This window comes from Camelina sativa, chromosome 7 (genome assembly GCF_000633955.1).
Source record: "Camelina sativa cultivar DH55 chromosome 7, Cs, whole genome shotgun sequence".
Taxonomy (NCBI): domain Eukaryota; kingdom Viridiplantae; phylum Streptophyta; class Magnoliopsida; order Brassicales; family Brassicaceae; genus Camelina; species Camelina sativa.
The window spans coordinates 20,459,512-20,480,555 of NC_025691.1; the positions used below are offsets into that span (position 1 = coordinate 20,459,512).

Genomic DNA, 21,044 nt, shown 5'->3' on the forward strand with positions numbered 1-21,044 from the left:
CTTAGGCTTAGGCTTAGCCACACGCTTGCTGCTCTGTTCTTGGACTGCTCCAAAGACTACTTCATTAGTTTTCTCACTGTCCTGCTCATAGTATGTGTGTGGGATCGATGAGTAATGCCTTCGATGCTGCGGCTGCTTCTGGTGCTGCTTTTGTTGTTGCTGCTGCTGATTAGGGAATTCAGCGTCCCAGCTACTGTAGAACGCGCGGCTCTGACGCAGCTGCTGCATTTTCTCTGCATCTTTGGACATAAAAGCATAAGTTTTTCTTGGAGTTGGGTTCCTTGCCTCAACGGGAGGAGGTTCGTCTTCTTCTGGAATCACAAAGCTCTCTTGAATCGGCCATGGAGTTGTTGTGTTATATACAGCAGACTGCTTTGTCATCCCTTGGTATTGCTGATAACTGGTTCCTCCTGTCTGCTTTATTTTTAGAATCTCCATAACAGAATCCCAAGCATTTGAAACGAGTTTTCCCAAGGACACCACAAAGGTTTCCTCTTGTTTCTCTTGTTGCTCATCTCCGTTTGGAATCAGAGATGGTCTGGATGGTTTACTAGGCTTTTGATCAGGATCCATTTCGAACATTTCTTGATCCTGTGCATGAAAGGTTTGAATAGTATTGGCAAAAGAAAAAGGTAATGTTTGGGATGTTTTAGGTAAGACTTAAAACACTTACGTTATGAGAAGACACGATAGAACCGACTCTTCGTTGCAATAGAGCCAGCATATAACCAAAGAAACCTGCAGCTACGAGAACCGCAATTCCTGCAATACGTTTGCATTCAGAGACTGGTTATTCGAAGCATCAAACGACAACAAAACAGAAAGAGGGTTGGTGTTTTTGCAAGTGTTTACCAAGAGGAAACCCGCTTCCATACTGATAAGCACAGTCGTCGAAATGGAGTTGAATCTCTCTGATGGCTTTGTTTCCTCTGTCAATAACGAGCAGGGAACAACTACTTCCAACATAAACAACATCAAAATCGTCTGAAAACTTTGCATCTTCACTTGGTCCATCTACATGCCCTCCATTTCTAACTGACTTACCCCCAGCAATTGTTGTAACTCCTACAATGCAAGTTTTTAAACTCAGTAATCACCAAAAACCCTTCCATGAATGTAATTAGATATCAATCTCAAAATATAAACAAACTCTTACCTCCTTCACTTATCTTCCTGATAGCATTATTCACAGTGTCAGCCACATATATGTTTCCTCTGTCATCAACCGTAAGCCCCTTAGGATGATTCAGCTTCGCATCACGTAATCTCCCGTCCACATGACCCGGATATCCTTCAGGGGAGCCAGTAACCAGTCTTGGCCTGCTATCTACAAATGTTTCCATATAATTAAAACTCACGTAGAACATTTCAAAAACAAGAACTCAGCCAAGTAGTAGTTAGATTCTTGAAAATGCAGAGAAAGAGACAAAGTTTTTATTTTCACTTTCTAGCGACATACAAACCAGTTTAAGCTGCAGGTTTTTCAAGTAAAGCGAAGTTTCTATTCTTGACCATTTCCATAGAGAAACACTTTTTTGTTTTAGATCTCATCTTTTGAAAAAGTCAGATTCAGCAAACAAAGTGAAAAAAAAGGTACTATTATACTGATATCATCCCCGACAAACTCATCCCAGATACGACAAAGATACAGCAAAATCATCTCCATAAAATAGTAATATAGCTCAAAGACTGGAATTTTTACAATTTGAAGTACCAAAAAAAAAATATATATATATCAATTTCCATATGTAGCATCTTTGTACACATACAGTCCCCATGTGCATTCAGTTTTAGGTGATGTCAAAGAACAAGCGTGGTCTCAACATCATCAAAATCATATAGAATCACTTCAAATCTATATAAAAAAAAGTCTTATGACACAAACCCAGAAACTGATTTTATTAAAAAGAAACTCTAAAAAACAAACTTACATAGTGAAAGAGAAGATGAGATCTTGTAGATGTTACTATTCTCAGAATCCAGAATAAGTAGCTCCCCGTTAGGTAAGACTTCAATCGAATACGGTTCAATACCGAGTTTGCTTCCATCGAACACTGTCTCTACTGAATACCCATTTTCGAATTTGACCATCGATCTAGTCGCAATAGCTGATTCTAAAAAAAGGAGAAACCTTTAACTGTTAAAAAAACCTAATCTTGAAGATTTTTTAAAAAAGCAAGCTTTATGATCAGAAAAAGGGGAAAAGATTCGAACTTGTTTTGGTGGTGGTTTTGAGTGACCATAACCATTTCATTAGTGAAGAGCCATGATTTGAGATGAACCCACTTACAATCTCTGCGGCCCAAAAAGAAAAAAAAATCGTATGATTTTGAAACAATTAAGCAGAGAAGCCAAGTGATTACAACACTTACTTGCAGGAGAATTAGCTGAAGGAGCTGAAGATACAAATCCAGAAAGAAGTAGAATGAGAATACTCAGAACAAGAAAGTCTCTACCCATTTGATTCGATTTTGAAAAAAAGAAAGATACAATTTTTAAACTTGAGAAGAAGCGGCAGAGGAAAAGAGTAAGAACCCTAGCTTCATACACAGATTCTTATTGGGGGCAAAAGAGTAAAGATTGGTAGAAGCATAAATAAATGGCGGACAATGCAAAGATTTANGGACAATTGCAAAGATTTAAACTTTGATGAAAGAGAGAGAGAGAGAGAGAGAGAACAGAGGAGAGGTTAGAGTTTTTTGCAGAGTTTGTTTGTTGATAAGCAAAAAAGAGTGAAGAGAGAGTGTCGTCTCAGTGAGAGAAAAAAAGGAAAGGGGAAAGGTTTTATTTTACAAGGAGACAGAGAGAGAGAGAGAGAGAGAGAGAGAGAGAGAGACTCATCTCCATGTGATACGATCAACGTCGTCACTTTTATTTTATTTTTTGTGTATGGGTTGGTGATTAATTTAGTTTCGTTGTTTGTTTAATTAATTAGGAAATATCAAAACTTAACTTAATTGAATTTAGAAAGAATAAAACTCGAAATATATTCTCTGGACGTAGTGGTTAAATTAGTTTAGTTTATGTGTGTATAAGATCAGCTTTTATATTAGGTTATGAGAAAGAAAAAAAGAAAAAAAGATCTGCTTTTACCAAATTTATGTGATGGAATATATTCTACAAACTACAGAATAAGTACAAATGTTTTATATCATATATTAGATTTTTTTTTTGGGGTAAAGATTGTAGTTACTTTTTTAGTATGAAAGTTTATGGTATGGACCTTTATTCATCTTTTATGGTTTATATAATATTTTTAGAACATACATTTTTTTTTAACAACTAAACTTTGTATTAGATTGTCGATAATTTGTTAGAAATGATCATTTTCAGATATTTCTTTTCAAAAATATCAATTTTTTGAATATTTTTTTTTTATCATTTTATACACAATTACATTATGTTAAACTGATTTTTAGAATTTTTTTTAGGTTTAGCTGTTCTATTTTACATTTAGAGAATAATTTTGAGTTAGATTTTAGTATTTGGAGTTTAGGACTTAGAATTTAGTCATTTTATTCATAAAAATGAATATTTTAAAAAATTAATAATATGAAAAGATATTTTTAAAAATAAAATAGGAAAATGGTCATTTTTAAAATACCCCTAAATTTTAAAAGGTTAAACAAGAATTCACCCAAGCAAAAAGGTGGTACAGGATATACATGTCATTATATCTATATATATTCATTCTATAATTCTATAAAAAATATTAAAATTCTAAACAATACTGATAATTTTGTTATATGTTTGGTTTTGCTTAAATGTTTATAGCATGTATTTTTGTTGAATTCATACAAATTAGTAAAAACTACTCAAAAACAAAATATTATTCAAATTAAGATTCTACAAAATCATTATATCCGATTTTAGATATGGTTGTATTAATTGTAACATACAGTAAATTTTATAGATTTTTTGAAAATTAACTTAATTGTATGTTTTTTTTTTGCTATAGCTTTTTTCTTTGAATGGCCTCAGAAGCCACTAACTCTGGCAAAACAAGACATCCAATAAAAGAAACACACGTGTCATTCAATATCCATTTGGAGTACGTCACGTGTACGAAGGTTAACGTGTTTGACTATTTTACTCGATCTTTTTTATTTTAGTTACGGATTAATGAAACTTTTAAAAATTATGGGAGTAAAATCGTAATTAGACTACGACTAGGGTGAATCAAACAGTGCATATATTCTCGCACCAAAATCCTTGTTTCACGCTGCCTTTAGTCTTCTCTTACCTATTATTTTGTAAATTCACTTTCTTCTTTTGTTTTTTTTTACCTCTTTAATCTTTTTTTTCACTGCTGACCTGACTGATCTACTAAACAAACTTTGTTTGACTTGAAAGATATATAAAATATTGTCTCAAACATTATACTCGTTCCGTTTTTTCTTTTCTTTCTTCTTAAATATATTTCCACTTGACCACCATTTTCATGTTGACTTGCTTAACCAAAAATGTGAAAGCGAGACTTATTGTCTTTTTCATGTGAGCACAACGGTGCACATTTGGTTTTTGTCCTCTGAGGCCATCCCTTTTTTCCAATCATTTTAGATGTGATTTGCTTACATACAAAATTGGTGTGCAAGTAGGTTGTTAATGTAGTCTTCGTATATACTAATCGTAATTGTAATAAATCTGGTTATTAAAAAAAAAGAAAGAAGTTGGATGAAACTTTTGAGATTAGTTTAGGTGCATGCAACTTCGGATGCTGATTCTTCCAAAATTTTGGAAACAGTGCAAAGTAAAGAACATGAGATACAAAAAAAAAATGATATCTTTAGAAAAAGAAATAAGTTTTTTTGTGCGTATATGGAAAAATGTAAAAAGCCAACACAAAATAAAAAATAAAATAAAAGGAGCAATGAGAAAGAAAGTTGAAAATTGGTCCCCTTTAATCTTTAAAAACACTTTAACTCAGAGAAAAGAAGATTCATCAAGAGGGAACTCTTTTGTTTAATTCTATAGGAAATGTCTTTTTTTTGTTTGTGTTTGTTAAGTGTATCAAAATAAATAATCATCTTGGTTTTTTTCAAAGATATTTTTTCTATTTGCTAAAATTTTCGTTTTAAGTTTTTTCACACATACTTTTGGTTTTGGAAATGAGAGGTGATAGTTTGGTGACGATTGAACCTCATGGGATGGAAATAGGCAAGTTGAGCAATATTTAGACTAAAACCTTACCATTCATTGAATTGGCAAAAACAAAAATTTAATATTGACAAATCTTGAAACAAAACACAACTCCAAAGAAAAAAAGGCGGTGGGATGATTATCGTGCGAGCCACGACCGTTGATAATAAAGAAGAAGAGATGATCGTTGGGGAAATAAATGGACATGACATAAAATTACAAACAACAATTACTTTCTTCTCTAGTTGTTGGTCCCTCAACGACAACAACAACATGAACCTCTCAATTCCTTGATAATGACTGATGTAGTTGAGTTGAGCCAGCCCATTAATGGAATTTAATAAATTTAAAATAGAAGCGACAAAAAAAAGAGTTGCTATACAAAGGGGAGAAAAAAATAGTTTCTAATTTACCCAAAGGCCAAAACAAACAGTGAAAAAGAGGCAAATTCTTCAATAGCCCATATCATTTTTTTTACATATTGATGTTATGTTATTTTGGTTATTTCCTTTGGCACGTCCCACTTTAAACGATGCTTTCAAATGCAACTTGTGTGTGACATGTTGGTTTTAAGCTCGATGATGAGTCTCCAAGGCCTCTTAGGAGCTTCAGCACGTCGGCTTCATCGTCCAGGAAGTACTTAGCTTTGCTTGGTTTTCTTCCCACCGTGCACGCGTAAACCTCTGGCTGAATCAGAAGCTCTGGATTTGTTATCGTGCTTAGTATGCTCTCGAACATATCCTCGTCAGATCTATCGTCTCCTATGCACATCACCAGTTCCGGTGGGTTCCCGCTCTCTACCATTTCTCGTATTACTTTTTCCGCAGCTAGACCTTTGCTTACACCCTAAGTTCATTACAATGCATCGAGTCCATTATATATAACTTTCCATGTAAGTCCTAGTATTCTCAAGATTTGCAAAATATTTGTGTGGATGGAAGTGAACTAGATATATGCTTTTTACGTACCTGTGGTTTGACTTCAACGATGTGTTGACCTCTTTTGACAACGACAGGCTCATTTGCAAGCACGCTCTCTAGATGATCAAGAAGCTCCTTAGCTTGACATGATCCAAAGTCTGGATCTGCGTCTTGATGGTGCCAAACCAAAGCACTCTCTTTGAACTCTATACTAGTCCCATCTGTTGCCTCCATATACGATCTCATAACCGGTTCCACCATTGACCTCCACTCTGTATCCGTAGACGAGTAACAAGTCTCCCACTCACCCTTGCTATTCCACCTACCATCCACAACAAATATATGATAGTGTCTTTTATAATTTTCTTCAGAACCTCTATGGAGAAAACAAAACAAGACAAACATATATACCTTATGAAGTATCCATGTTCAGCTGCTATTCCAAGATTCTCACAAGGAGATAACCAATTGCTCAGAGACTCTTTGCCTCTTCCACTAACAATAAACACAGTGTTCTTCGGATCTTCACAGAGAGCTTTCAGAACAGAGACAACCTCGGCGCTTGGATCTTGAGCAATGGAGCTTTCAGGAACAAGAGTGCCATCATAATCAAGAAATATAGCTCTTCTCTCTTTATTCCTATAGATAGGGACAATGTGTTCCACAGATAGCTTCCTAAAACTTGGAGAGAGCGACAAAACTCTGAATCCCAATCCAAATCCAATACCCCAACAACGTTTACTATAATGATCACGGCAAGCTCTCTCAAGATCCTGCATAAAGCTCTTTGCCCAGTAACCAACACCATGAGTGCTAATATAGTTGTAATGTTTCTCATGCCGTAGTTGCTTCTCGTTCTCACTCATTTTAAGAGCAGAGTTCACCGCCTCAGCCACAGCATCTACATCCCATGGATTCACTCTAATGGCACCACTCAAAGAAGGCGAGCAACCAATAAACTCAGACACAACAAGCGTGCTTGTGCGGGGAGATGAATCATTAAGAGCCTTGTTACGAGTCCCTTGCCTGCAGACTATATACTTATAAGGAACCAAGTTCATACCATCTCTCACTGCATTCACTAAGCAACAATCAGCTGCTGCATAATACGCTGTTTTCTCAGCACGTGGAACAAGACGATCGATCAACACTATTGGCTTATAGTCAGAAGTACCGTAACGCTCATTGATCCTTTTCGCAGTGACATACGTCTCTCTTTTAGCTTCTTCCACATCTTTACCAGACGATCTTGCTGGATTCACTATCTGAACAAGAACAACCTTCCCTCTCAAATTCCAATACGTCTCAAAGAGATGCTCCATTGCAATAAGCTTTAAGCTTATACCTTTAAATATATCCATATCATCAATGCCAAGAACAAGCTTCTTCCCTTTGAACTGTTCTTGAACCTCTTTCGTCTTCGCCAAGGTAGAGTCAAGACTCAAAACAGATTCCAATCTACCCATATGGACACCGACAGGAAGAATTTTTATATACACAGTTCGACCAAAGTAATCAAGCCCTATATGACCGCGCTTAGACTCGTAATCAAGACCAAGCATTCTACTACAACAAGACAAGAAATGTCTCGCGTAATCAAACGTGTGGAATCCAATAAGATCACAGTTCAACAAACCTCTCAAAATCTCGTCACGGACGGGCAACGTGCGGTAAATCTCTGAAGAAGGGAACGGACTATGGAGGAAGAAACCAAGCTTGATCCTATTAAAACGTTTCCTCAAGAACGTAGGAAGAACCATGAGATGATAATCTTGAATCCAAACGTAATCATCCTCAGGGTTGATAACTTCCATAACCCTGTCTGAGAATATCTTGTTGGCTGAGACATAAGCTTGCCAAAGACGTCTGTCGAAACGATCTCCATGATCAGGAAACATTGGAAGCATGTAATGAAACAATGGCCAGAGCTGATGTTTACAGAAACCAAAATAGAACATTTCTTGCAACTCCTTAGACAAAAACGTTGCAACGCAGTTAAAGTCCTCTAAAAGCTTCTGAGATACTTCTTCTTGCTCACTAGACTCGATGTCAACGTTAAGTGATCCAACGTAGAGGAACTCTGTTTCTGAAGAGAAACCATCTTTGAGTTGTAACTGAAGAGAGTCTTCGTCCCAGTTAAAACACCATTTACCAGTTTCCGCATCTCTTTTGGATTGGAGTGGTAACATGTTAGCAACTATGATCTTCCTCTGACGTGAAACACCGGAGGAAGAAGTTGTTACTTCGGAGGATAAATCTCCTCTGTCTCCATCTACGTCGGAGATGATACCCGGAACAGTCATGACGCGTGGAAGAGTTCTTGGAGTGTGAGGAAAATCTAAAAGATCCCAAGATGATAAGTCTAGAAAATTAGCACAAGATCTTGACACCATGGAGGAGAGAAACAGAGCTAAGTGCTTGTGTCTTGTTCCAAAACCTTAAAAATGACAACAACAACAAAGAAAACAAAGAAAACAAAAAAAAATCAATAACCATCAAAAAAACAAAACTTTCTTGTTTCAGATTCAAGTACATATAATTATAATTATGAACATATTAAATCACCATTTCCATTTAAAAGAAACTGGTTCCTTCATAACCTATTTTTATATTTATAGCCATATAAAAACTGAATTCAAACAAAAAAATAATCAAGATCGATTCATAAAAAAAAAACCTAACTATGTAACAAAATCATCATTTCAGGCTAATTATAATCACAAAATTACGGATCGAGGTTTTTACATTAAAAAATATTATCACAGTGTTAGCGTCAAATTAATATTAACACACACAGCAACGAAACAGTAAACATAAACGAAACCTAAATGTAGACAAATATATAATCTTTATATAAACGTTTCCGATGAAACAAGATGAGAAGAAAGAAAAAAAAAAAAAAAAAAAAAAGGGNAAAAGTGGTTCAAATCTCGACGACAAAGAAATCACCGTGAGACTCACCTTGGCCGTTGTGGTTGTATATTATTGATCACTAAAAAACCAATAACGAATGGGAGAAGAAGAAAGGTTAAAAAAGCTTTCACGGAGGAGGAAGACGAAAGAGACTCGGACAGAACTGTTTTGGATATTCGCACCACTCAGAGAGAGATACAGAGAGAGAAGAGAGATAGATTAATGCAGATAACGAAAAAAAAAAAAAGAAGCAAAATGTGCATATTACACGTTTCCTTACGATCTTTTTTTGCGTATTATATACTACTATTTGATAATAATATTAGTAGCTTTTTTTTTTTTTGCTCTGTACGGGTTTTATTTTTCGAGATAATGTTTTTGGATAGGTCTTTTTTTTTGGGACGCCGTCATTGGAAATTACGTGGATGTCCCCCTTTACCTTCTTCTTATCTTCTAATTTTTTGAGTTGGTAGATGCAAAAAGTTGCAAACTGTATAGTATAATGTTTTATATGGTGGTGGACCAAATTTTTGTATATATTTTTGTTGTTGTAGAATGGATATACAATTTTAAGATAATAGTATAATCTTGTTGTGTTGGCATTTGGATTTAAATTTAGCAACTTGTATCTTACATATTTATTGATTGTGTGGTGTTTTTATGGATAATATATGAGGTCCTTTTTTACATTTTATATATATCTTAACATTTTTGAAATACATTTTGGTGCTATTTTTTTTTATCTTTGCATCTAAACAAGTCTTAATTAAATTCTCTACAATCCTTACAAACAAACACAATTGATAATATTAATTTCAAATTTCCTAAAATCTATCTATCTAATTTAAAGCAATATATTAGATTAAAATATAATTCTTCTTTCACTTTTATTTAAGAGAAATACTCTAAAATAGCACTAAAACAAATTTTTTTTCCAAACTTAGCACACATTCCATAATTTTCCAAAAATAGCACTATTACACATTAAAATATTTAAAATTAATTTTTAGAATTTTGTTTTTTTAAGTTTGGGTTCTCAATTTCACATTTAGGTTATAGTTTTGAGAGGTAGGGTTTAGTATTTTGAATTTAGGATTTAATTTTCATAGATTAATTGGTGTTATTTTTGGAATTTTAGAGATGTTGTGCTAATTTTGGAACAAAAACTTATTGTTGTGCTATTTTTGAGAATCTCCTTTTATTTAATATTATTTTTAATTATTTGAATTACTATTTAATACATAAAGTTAAAAAGATATTAGATTTTTTCAACATATGATGTGATTTGAATTTTTATAAACGGATATATATTTTTAAAATCTATCTTAACATTTTTGAAGTATATTTTTGTGCAATAATCTTTTTTGAAATGATTTTCCAAAAAACCATAGTCTTAAACACTATTAATCACCATAAATTTGATTTTAATCATATTTCATTGTATTTTTGACCATGGTTTAAGACTATGCACAAAACCATGATCTTAAAACAAATTTGATTTTAATCATAGTTCATTGAATTTTTGAAAATACACATATTTATTGTTAATTATTGTAAAAACACCAAAATAAAAAATATATATAAGTGCATTGATATTACAAAACAAAGAAATTTACTATAGGGTAAATTTTGCAAATACAACATATTATATATAATATTCTAATATTTATGTTAACTAACTAAAAAACCTGATTATATTAGTATACTAACCTATTTAAATGATTTATGAATCCTAGTACTAAGTATTTATTAAACAACTGTTTTTTTTTCCATTAAGAAACGGCTGTTAATATAGCGCTGGAATCGGTCAAAACTAAAAAAACACCGGAAAAAGTATATCTGTTTAATTACTATTGTTAATATAATTATTCAAACCATTCAATTTAAGTAGATTTAAGGTTCAGGGTTGACAACAAGAAAATATTTAAAGAGATTTAAACCAAATTGTCCACATTATCCCCTTAAACATGATTAGTTGATACTGCATGCATATCTCATTAAATCATTAAGACTAAAATCAGAAAAATATTAATCAAGAGTCGAAAAAATAATTATCAATACACAACAAACTAAACCAACCGTATACAAATTGATTCTAAACAAACTACTAAAAAAAAAAGATATGTGTGTTTTGTTGACAAGTCGTTTCATAGTCACATAGAATCTATAAACTCTATAAAAAGTGGAAACAACGTTTAAAAAAATAAATAATTGGATTGTTGATGTTATCCACCGGTCAATGAAGAAACGCCTACACACGATCTACTAGAGGCTCTATCCATATATAAAGAATATATTATATTGTTTTAGTTTTAACCATGGAACGTGCAAAAGAAAAAAATCAAATACTATATAGATCGACTCATACTCATAAGACATCAAAAAAAAAGAACACAGCACGCGGGTGAGTTGAGCCACAACGTCCACTACACTCAGTGGCTGGACGGTAAATAACCATGATGAACCTAAAAGGTAAGGACGTCTTTTTACATCCATGTTGTCTCGACAGCCAATGCGGATTGGGAGATTGGATCCGCCGTATCCGATAGACTCTTTCATCTTCTATTTTTTTTTCCTTTTTTTTTTAAAAAAATATACTTTTCAATATATATTTAAAGATGAAAAATAAAAAATCACGATTCTAGTCTCTTCCGCTCCTCGAAAGAGCCACGAGCGTGGGTATTTTAATTTATATCAAATTAATATTGATGCTTATCTTTTATGTAAAGAAAAAAAAGAAAGCAAAACACTTTCTTTACTATAAATTTCTTTATTTCTAAAAATAATATGTATTCTTGAATCTTTGATATTATTCCCCGCAAAAGAAAACTTTAGATTCCGCCCCAAAAAATCCATTATCTCTTGTTTACATTTCTGTTTCTAAATAGTAAAAAAAATATATTTTTTTTCCGGAAAAAAAACGTTTTATTCATCTTTTTTTTCTTTATCCAGACAGACACCAACGTCGGCTAAGGTGGGGTTCGTGGATATGAACCAATGATAATTAGACACGGAGACAGGTTCGTATGGGTTGTATAGTCCAAGTGGGTTCCATAGATTGGTGTAAACTTGAAACTAAGGATCAGAATGTTTCCCGAATGGATAAGTGTTTGGAGAGGATATGATATTTTTCTTTTTTCTTTTTTGCAAATGCGTTTCCACTTACGTAATTAAAGTCAAAAACATGTGTTTAACCAATTAAGAAATGACACGTTAGAATGATCAAAGTTTTTACTTTATACATAGGAAAGGATCTGTGCACGTCTGTATCAAACAAAACCCACCTTCGAACCTTCTCCCTTTCTCCTTTATGATAACCCGGTTGTCTCATAGCTGTAACATCAAAGTACATTTAACCATTTATATAACCGACATATTCAAACTCTTTTAAACTAAAAAATAATTCGTTTTTTTTTCCTTTTTGTTATTACACTGTTTTGTGTTTTGTATTTTTGTTAATTAGCTGTCATCGAGTGTCTATAATGTACTACTACTGTTCATTTTGATAATTTTTTTTTCCTTACCTTCTAATTCTAACAACTAATATTTTCTTAGACTTTGCATATATATCATATAGTACGTTTGATTTTTTTTTACTTGATATATGTGTTTTATTTTTGTACTCACCAAAGTTGTTAATGTATAATTTAAGACCGGGGGACAAAAAAAAAAAAAATTAGATCGAGTTATACGGCACCAAGTACTTTGACTACGACATCAAACGTACGTAGTTACATTTATATTACAGGCTTATACCAACTGCCAACTGGACTCTTTCTTTTACATTTATATATAGTTCTAGTCAAGTACTATGTGATTTATGATAGTACTCACGAGTCACGACTTAATTTACGTTCTCATTACATTACAATGCATATAGAATTTGAAATAGTTCATACCGACAAGAAATTTCGTGACGTAAAGAATAACTATGGGGACACACATAAATAAAGACGAATGAATGTACAATTCATACAAAAAAACTTATCCAATGAGATTGCTTGTATATTTTTCCATTTAGAAAAAAAGCAAGACTGAATTTGGAGTCAGAAAAAAATAATAACGAAAGATAAAAGGATAACAAATTTTTTCTAGAGAAGCACGTGGTTTCAGTTTTTAAACAATTGAGCTGTTTCATTGAGTATATTATCCAAAGTCAGATCGCTTTCAGACAAATTAATACCAGTCGGGAACATTGACAGCTCGAGCAAAGGATCTTCATCTTCGGATTTGGTCAGGTCCGGTATGACTTTTTCTAGCCAGTTAAACCCCGGTTTAATTTTTGAATTTTAGTTTCCATGGCCCTTTAGTTAGCCCACCTATGCTCTAAGCACTTCCTGGACTACTTTTATCTAATTTTGTTGTTTGCGACCATTGCTTGTGATGTATGTATTTCAAATTCGAGCTTTAACTTGACTAAAATGTATAAGTAGAATTGAGGAAGACGAAAGTGACATCCGATTATCCGAATAAACAATCCAAGAAAAGAAAGATTTGTTTGAGGTTAAAAAGTTTCATAAACCTTATTGCAAAACACATAATAAATTTGTACAAATCAATCTCATATATCAAATGAGATTACTCTTTTTGGTATCCTCTTTATAGATACATACAAGTTTTTTACTTACAACTTAGGCAAACTATGTCTAACAACCACATAATGCATATTGTTAGACAAATAAAAGATTGGCTATACCCACATTATGTGACAATGTAAATCACAATCTGGTACACATAATTCACACATATCATTTGTACACAAGTTATGTATATGAAAGGAGAAAAAAAAAACTCTATATCTAAAGGAGGATTTCTTGAGCTATAAACTCTATAACCCCTTAAAGTTAAACCTCCACAAAACAAAATTTCTTCAGCTATATATATCTAATTCACTTTTTTCTTTTCTTTTAGTAAATTAAAACACAACAAAAGCATTTACAAAAAAAGAAGAAGATCAAAATACCCCTTTTTAGACATGGTAGATCATACCAACTTCTAAAGTAGAAGCGTGAGGAGACGTCAGCATATTTCTAGGACCTCTAGTGTTCCTCCTAAGAAACTCATAGCAGACGTTAATGGCAAGTCTCTTGACTAACCCTGATCCTTGTTTCGCTTTCATATACGCGTTCCCCATTATATAAGCCACACCTCCCTCACGAGCCTCCGTTAGCTCCATTAACTCTTGCCTAGTTTCCTTCTCTATCTTTGGAGTCTCCGGGACAACAAACCTAACCCTCTTTTTGACCTTACTCTTACTCTTCTTCTTAGGTTTTGGTGATCGTATCTCTGATGTCCCGGGCTTATCCGGGTCGTCAACATCACTTTCGTAGTGATCCTCCATTCCTTGCATGTACGTGGAACAAGTTCCAACAACTGACATTCTATCATCCTCCTCTCCGTTGGTCTCTGCAGCAGTTGCGTTTGCAGCCTCAGTACGGATAAACTCGGCAATGCTACATACAAGATCGCCTTCAAACTCGAAATCATCTTTGTGGACATCACGGTAACCATACCGGACAATGCAACGGTAGATCCGGTACTCTTTCGGACCAATACGTCCGACTAGAAACCTTTCCTCGGGACGTACATGCGGAACCGGTACAGATTTGATGCAGAGGAAGACAAGAACCTGGTGGAAGGCAGGGAGGTTGGTAACGAAATGAGAGAAGATTGCAGGGACGCCAGAGACAAGCTCCGTGTGGATGAGTCCAAGGCCACGGACACGTGCAATCCCAAGGGTTTGACCAAGGCTGAGAAGCCAGTTGACTGAGACTTTGTTTTGGACGTCATACTCATAGCGCTTGAAGGTTCCGTAGTGCCAAGTACACATCGAGAGAAGGAAGCAAAACGAGAGTGCGATTGGTACCCATGCGCCTTCTAAAAATTTGATCAGGGAAGCTGAGAAGTAGAGAGCTTCGATTGTGCCAAAGAATACAACAAATGCTATAGCAAAGAAGACGCTCTTGTGCCAGCATAGTACAATAACTAGTGACATTAGACATGTTGTCACAAGCATAACGGTTATAACCGCCAAACCTATACAGAAAACATTATCAACGGTTACTTAGCTATGGTAGCTAACGCAATGGTAGTAACCAAACTAAAATGAAATGATTTAGTTATATATACCTGAAGCATTACCCAACCGCTTGGTGTCTCTGAAACCAATGGTGACAGCTAAACAGAGGATCATCAAGATCCAGTTGATCTCAGGGATGTAAATCTGACCGTGGATTTTAGATGAAGTATGAACAATCTTAACTTTGGGAAAACATCCCAATGCAGAGCATTGTTTGATGATTGAAAATGTTCCGGTGATGATGGCTTGACTACCAACTACAGCAGCGAGTATGGCGATTACAAGAACTGGCCATCTTAGTTTCTCTGGTACAGATACATAAAACCCTATATTGTATTCAGTTTCAATTACATGATGCTGTGAGAGATAAGCTGCTTGTCCCATGTAGGCAAGTATCAAGGACGGGTAAACAAGTGAGGTAAAAGCAATCTGCAACAAGAGCACGAAGCGTCTGAGACAACGAAGAAAGAAATGTAAAGAAGGCAGATAGAGAAGAGAAGGATTCTTAAAAACCTTAATTGAGAGTTGCGAGAAATGTCCTAGATCCGCAAACATTGCTTCAGAACCTGAGTACGAGTAAGACAAGTGAGTCAAGTTTTCTTCTTCTGCTCATAAGCAAAATTGGTTTTTGTTTTTATTTGTTGCACCTGTAATGCAGAGCAAGATCCCACCAAGAGACATCCAGCCTCTACTTTGAGTTTTCTTGAGGAACGTGTACATGTAATAAGGAGAAAGCGCTTGATACACATGCGGGTTCCAATGGAAAATGTTGTAAACACCAATGGCACTAATGCACATTAGCCACAACAGAATCACCGGGGCGAACAAGAACCCGACCCTATGTGTACCATAGTGCTGGAGTGCAAACAAACCAATCAGAATTATACAAGCAGCAGGGACTTCTATGTCTGCATAAACAAAACAAAACAAAGAAGACCAAAGAATAAACTTTCAAACACAATCATAATAACCTTATTTTGAGGCAAAAAGGTCAAAACTTTAACCAACTGCAAGAGTCTTTTGAACATGACAGTTACACAAAGTTCCAAAATTTTTGAGTAGATGAGAGTTTCAGGGAAGAGGGATTAACATTTAGTTTTGGTATATCTATCTATCCACTTGATGTCCGGAGAAGAATCCAAAACGCTTATTCAATAGCGTGGGGTCATCAAATTAAGGAACTGAAAGTGATATATATGACTCGAAATCGGGATGGCGCCACGACATTTAATTCGTGTTACGTGCAAAACTCTACCAAGCAATCGAATAAACAGATGGTGGGAACAACTGTCTCCACAGTTTAAAGAAAAAAAAAACCGACGACTTCAGGTTGATTCTAAGACTCCATGTGTGACCAAATCATCTATGAACTAAACCAAAGTGTTCACCCTAAATAGGCCTAAGCTTGAGATTGAGACGGCTTATGTAACTTTTATCAAGAATAGTGGAAAAAAAAAAAACACAAAAGAAACTCACACTTGTGATGCTCCTTAGACATTGAAAGCTCAACACCTGATACTGCAGAAAAAACTGTATTGACAAAAACAAATGAACAGTGGTAAGTTTTAAAAAAAACAAATCAATGATCTTGTCATTGACATAAAAACACACAAAAGAAACTAGTCAAAAGTTTATATATTTAACCTGAAATAGCAGGGGTGAGAACACCATCACCAATCACCATACAAGTCCCAATCAAAGCAAGAACAAGCAAAATCTTCTGCAAAACTCCATGTTTCTCAAGAGTAGATTTCAAACTCGCTGCAAAACCGGACTGAGGCGAACCAATCGAGTCAGTCTTATACTCAAGAAGCTGCTCATCAGCCAGCTGACAACTCGGCAACGAGTTGACCCGTGCGTGTCGACACAGAAGCGAGTAGAGAGCAAAAGTGCCTCCTTCACCATTGTCATCAGCTCTGAGGACGATGAAAACGTATTTGAGAAGAGGGACGAGAGTGATTGTCCAAAAGATGAAAGACAAAACACCAAAGATCTCTTCGTTGGACTCAGAGTGATGAATGTCTTCAGCGAATGTGCTTTTGTAGACGTATAGAGGTGAGATACTCAAATCTCCGTATACAACTCCTAAGCTTTGAAACGCTAATGTCAACACTGTTCTCCATGATTCCTTCTGCAACAACAAAAAAAAAAAAAAAAAAAGGGGTTTGATTTAGAAATCGATGATTACGAGGGAGAGAGAGATGACGAATCTTCATAAAGGTGACAACTTTATGATCGAAACCGATCTCAAATCTGGTGATGGCTTCACCTTGACGATGTTTTGATAACTTCCTGATTCGATTTCCATGGTGGGTTTCTCGGAAGAAGAATAAAAACTCAGGGATTTGAGAAGTCCATTGAGTGATGATGACGCGTTAATCAAATCTGTGCTTTATTCACTCACCACTCGGGACTGAACAGTTATGAGCAAAAACGAGAATGGGTTAAGAAGGAAGAAGAAGAAGAAGAAAAGTTTGAAACTTTTTTTTAAGAATCTGAGGGGTAAATGCGAGAAAGCTCGAGAAAATGGTGAAAGGTGAACACGTAGAGGATTTTTTGGTTTCTGGATTTAAGACGACAAAGTTGAGATTTTTAAGAAAATTAGAGAGAGCGACTTTTTTTTCTTTTTCTTTTGGGGTTAAACCAAATTTTGAAGGTGTTTTGCTTTTGCTTACTTGTGACTTGTGAGAAAGAAAGATTTTTGGTTTCGGCTTTTGAGGAGATGTAAAAGTGGCTTTGATTTGTTCCGAAATAAATTGATTAGTCAAACTGTATATGCTAAAGAAATGTATAACAATAGTACCAAAAAAATAGTGTTACTATTAGGAAAATGAAAATGTGAAAGCGAGAGTGAAAAAAAAGGAGATGAGAAAGTGTGGCGTTTTGATAAGCTTTCTTTAAAGTGATTATCACATACCTTCAAAATTTGAAGACAGAATTATGGTAAGAGAGAAAATAATAAGGAGAAGGAAAACAAAAAAAAAGTAATTAAATTTGGCTCTTTTTAGTCAAACTTAACTTTAATAATAGTTTTTACTTGGCATTTCTATTGTTGACTTTGTTGTTATGTTTTTTTTTTCAAAATATACCAAATTCAGATAAATGTGATAATGTAAATAAATATTATACAGTAAAACCTCTATAAATTAATAATGTTATGACCAAAACATTTTATTAATTTATAGTGATATTAATCTATAGATATACTTTTAATTGTTTAATTTTTTTAGATTTATGAATTGAGATAATTTTAGCAAAATAAGATTAAACTTTTAGATGTTGTGAATTTTATGGTATTGAACTGAATTTTAAATATTTAGAAAACACTATTGACAATAAATTACAAATTCACTTATACACATGACATAAATTCAAATTTATGAATAATAAAATCAATTATAGTACTTTAATATTCTATCTAAATATCAAAATATAAATGATGCATATCTAGAAATTGAAAAATTTAATTTTTTTTTAACTATTTTATGATATATTATAGATTATATCATTATAATTTGAAAATACAACATAACAATTGTTTTATAGATATAAACTTTAAGAGAAACATACATTACTATAACATATAAATATATATATATATATATATATATATTTATTTATATAATTGTTAATTTATGATATTATTGTGATCATATTTTATATGGGGATTTCAAAACAATTATTAACTTATTATCTTATCGAATTTTATTATTTTTTATACTGACCTGATTTGGACTAGCAAAACTTATTAATTTATATTGTTTATTAATTTATGGAGATTTGACTAGGTATATGGAAATTTTAAAGAAAAAAATATAAATTACAAAACAAAAGAGAAAGAGTATAACATACAAAATTTAATAAGTAAGAAATATGCTGCAAACCCCCACGGATCATATCTTTATCTTATTTATCTTAAGGTTAGGTTCCGGCTATAAGAGTTCGACAAATGTTTTATCTATCACCTAATTTCAATATGTCATGTTTTGGAATTTATGAAACTAGACGATTATACGTAGTTATAACGTTATTAAATGAAAGTAGACAATTGTAGTTATAACATTATTAAATAGTTGTAATGGTTGGTGTTGCGTTGAAATTATGAATTAAAAACCTACTTTTGTTTGGTTACATATAAAAAAACTGATAAGAAAAAAATATATTAAAATACATTGTAACAACGGTTATTTCGCTGCATGGCCATAAAAGCTTCAAAACAGATCAGATATAAAAGAGCAATATTATATATATGATTTTCATTTTGATACGTTACTAACAATTTTAAAATATTTTTTCTTAGCTTTGTTATTTATATTAAAAACACAAATTTTGGTGTCTTTAAATTATTAAAACCTAGTGGACCATATTTTTAAGGAACATGAATTTTAGCAAATATTTAGCTTTTCTAATTTTGTTATTATAAGTTACATAATGATCAAAAACCAAAGTTCAAGTAATTTGCCAAAAAAAAAAAAAAAAATCCAAAGTTCTAATGACCGTTAATGACCGAGGTCAAAGTTCTCAAATTGTCTAACGGTACTTGTTTTAGCAATGACACTGTGATTCGGTTCCATCACATGCTCAATTCAAAACAGAAGCTAACGAGTGGATGAAACCTCTTGAGTTATGTATGTATTCTGGCTTACCTAATTCTCAACAACTTGAATCTTTGTTTAGTTTATCTTGTGAGTTGTGACATTTCTTTAAATGAGAAATGTAAAAACCCTTAACCAAATTATAGAAACAAAAAAAAACAATTTTTGTTTCTAAGACCCACTCAAGCCTTGTTAATAATTTAATGCATAACATGTTAATAATATTCATGCTCCACGGCATTCATACTTTCGTAGCACGAGTTGGTTTTAAATATATCAACTTTTACAACAAGTTATTGAATTATGTTCCATAATATCTACCAAACATATTGTATATGATTATCTAGAACACCCATGCGTTTCTAATTTAAGCAGCCATCTATATATCAATAATTAATCTATTTGCTTTTTTTAGCTTGGATGGTGGAATCTATAACAGAATAATTCCCTTTAGTAACCACTTTTTGGGTCATACTCCATTCAAGAAATAAAGTATATGAAAAGTGTAATAATTCCATTTGAGGTTTTGTATGGAGATAACACATATATTGATCTATGGGGCCTCTCCTATTTGATCATTTACATTTGTTCCAATTTCGTGTAACGTAAAGAAGCTAAAATTAAGCTGACGGCATTATCTTCCAAATGTGGACGCCCTTTACTTTGTATGTGTTAATGCACAATCATGCGTCTACATAGCGATCCACATATTCGTGGATAATTTAAAGTTTAAAAAAAACCGAAATTAGATAACTAGATTGAAGCTTTATCTAATTCTAGTGACCATACATGTCGAATTTGGTTTGTTACCTTTTGTATATTTTCTATAACAAAATATCTTTTTTTTTTTTTTTTTAATTTGGATACTTTTTTTCATGAGGGCCTGAGGCTATGGGTTCAAAAGGGTTACATATTTTTCAAAATATATACAAATATAAACAAAATTAGTTAGAACTTTAGAAATGATCCACGAGTGCATGATACGTATCAAGATCATAACAGTTATAAGCGTTTATTACGATCCCGGTTTGCCACAAACCGGTTTCCACGTGGTCATCTCTGTGCACATTTGGAATCCCGGTTAATATGGCGTGCGATATTGGACATACACGTGTGCAAAGAACGTGAAGTGTTCTCCAGTTTCTTGCAGAATCACAAACCAATAATTGTCAATGATTCGATTCTTTCTTATCACCTCGACCTCGTAGGTCATATCTGAAGACTGAAGACACCAGAATTGTCCATTTCATGAATTTATAAATAACATATATATATATATTAATGTATATGTTTGAAAAAATAGTTAAAATAGGAGTTACGAACCTTACTAGTGGAGGTAGGCACTGGTATGACATATGTGTGGATTCATTATGTTGAACCACCCTGGTCCATAGCATA

General features: G+C 33.5%; 3 protein-coding genes across 3 annotated transcripts in view; all 3 read right to left on the reverse strand.

The window, feature by feature from the left end:
- LOC104701668 overlaps window positions 1-2,598 on the reverse strand; it is a 4,150-nt gene extending 1,552 nt beyond the window's left edge. Inside the window, exons 1-7 of the mRNA XM_010417403.2 lie at window positions 2,373-2,598; window positions 2,215-2,295; window positions 1,932-2,114; window positions 1,157-1,327; window positions 853-1,065; window positions 674-762; window positions 1-591 (exon numbers count right to left, since the gene is read on the reverse strand). Of these exons, the coding sequence (XP_010415705.1) occupies window positions 1-591; window positions 674-762; window positions 853-1,065; window positions 1,157-1,327; window positions 1,932-2,114; window positions 2,215-2,295; window positions 2,373-2,460 (1,416 nt within the window). The 5' untranslated portion in view covers window positions 2,461-2,598. The remainder of the gene's footprint in view (window positions 592-673; window positions 763-852; window positions 1,066-1,156; window positions 1,328-1,931; window positions 2,115-2,214; window positions 2,296-2,372) is intronic.
- On the reverse strand, window positions 5,467-9,248 carry LOC104701669 (probable alpha,alpha-trehalose-phosphate synthase [UDP-forming] 8). The gene is made up of 4 exons (XM_010417404.2): window positions 9,021-9,248; window positions 6,471-8,496; window positions 6,108-6,381; window positions 5,467-5,985 (listed from the first exon to the last, which is right to left on the reverse strand). The coding sequence occupies exons 2-4, from the start codon at window positions 8,450-8,452 to the stop codon at window positions 5,665-5,667; spliced, it is 2,577 nt and encodes an 858-aa protein (XP_010415706.1). The 5' UTR covers window positions 8,453-8,496; window positions 9,021-9,248; the 3' UTR covers window positions 5,467-5,664.
- Window positions 13,643-17,675, reverse strand: LOC104701670 (potassium transporter 6). The gene is made up of 7 exons (XM_010417405.1): window positions 17,321-17,675; window positions 16,696-17,182; window positions 16,528-16,581; window positions 15,699-15,959; window positions 15,565-15,617; window positions 15,102-15,480; window positions 13,643-15,008 (listed from the first exon to the last, which is right to left on the reverse strand). The coding sequence occupies exons 1-7, from the start codon at window positions 17,357-17,359 to the stop codon at window positions 13,942-13,944; spliced, it is 2,340 nt and encodes a 779-aa protein (XP_010415707.1). The 5' UTR covers window positions 17,360-17,675; the 3' UTR covers window positions 13,643-13,941.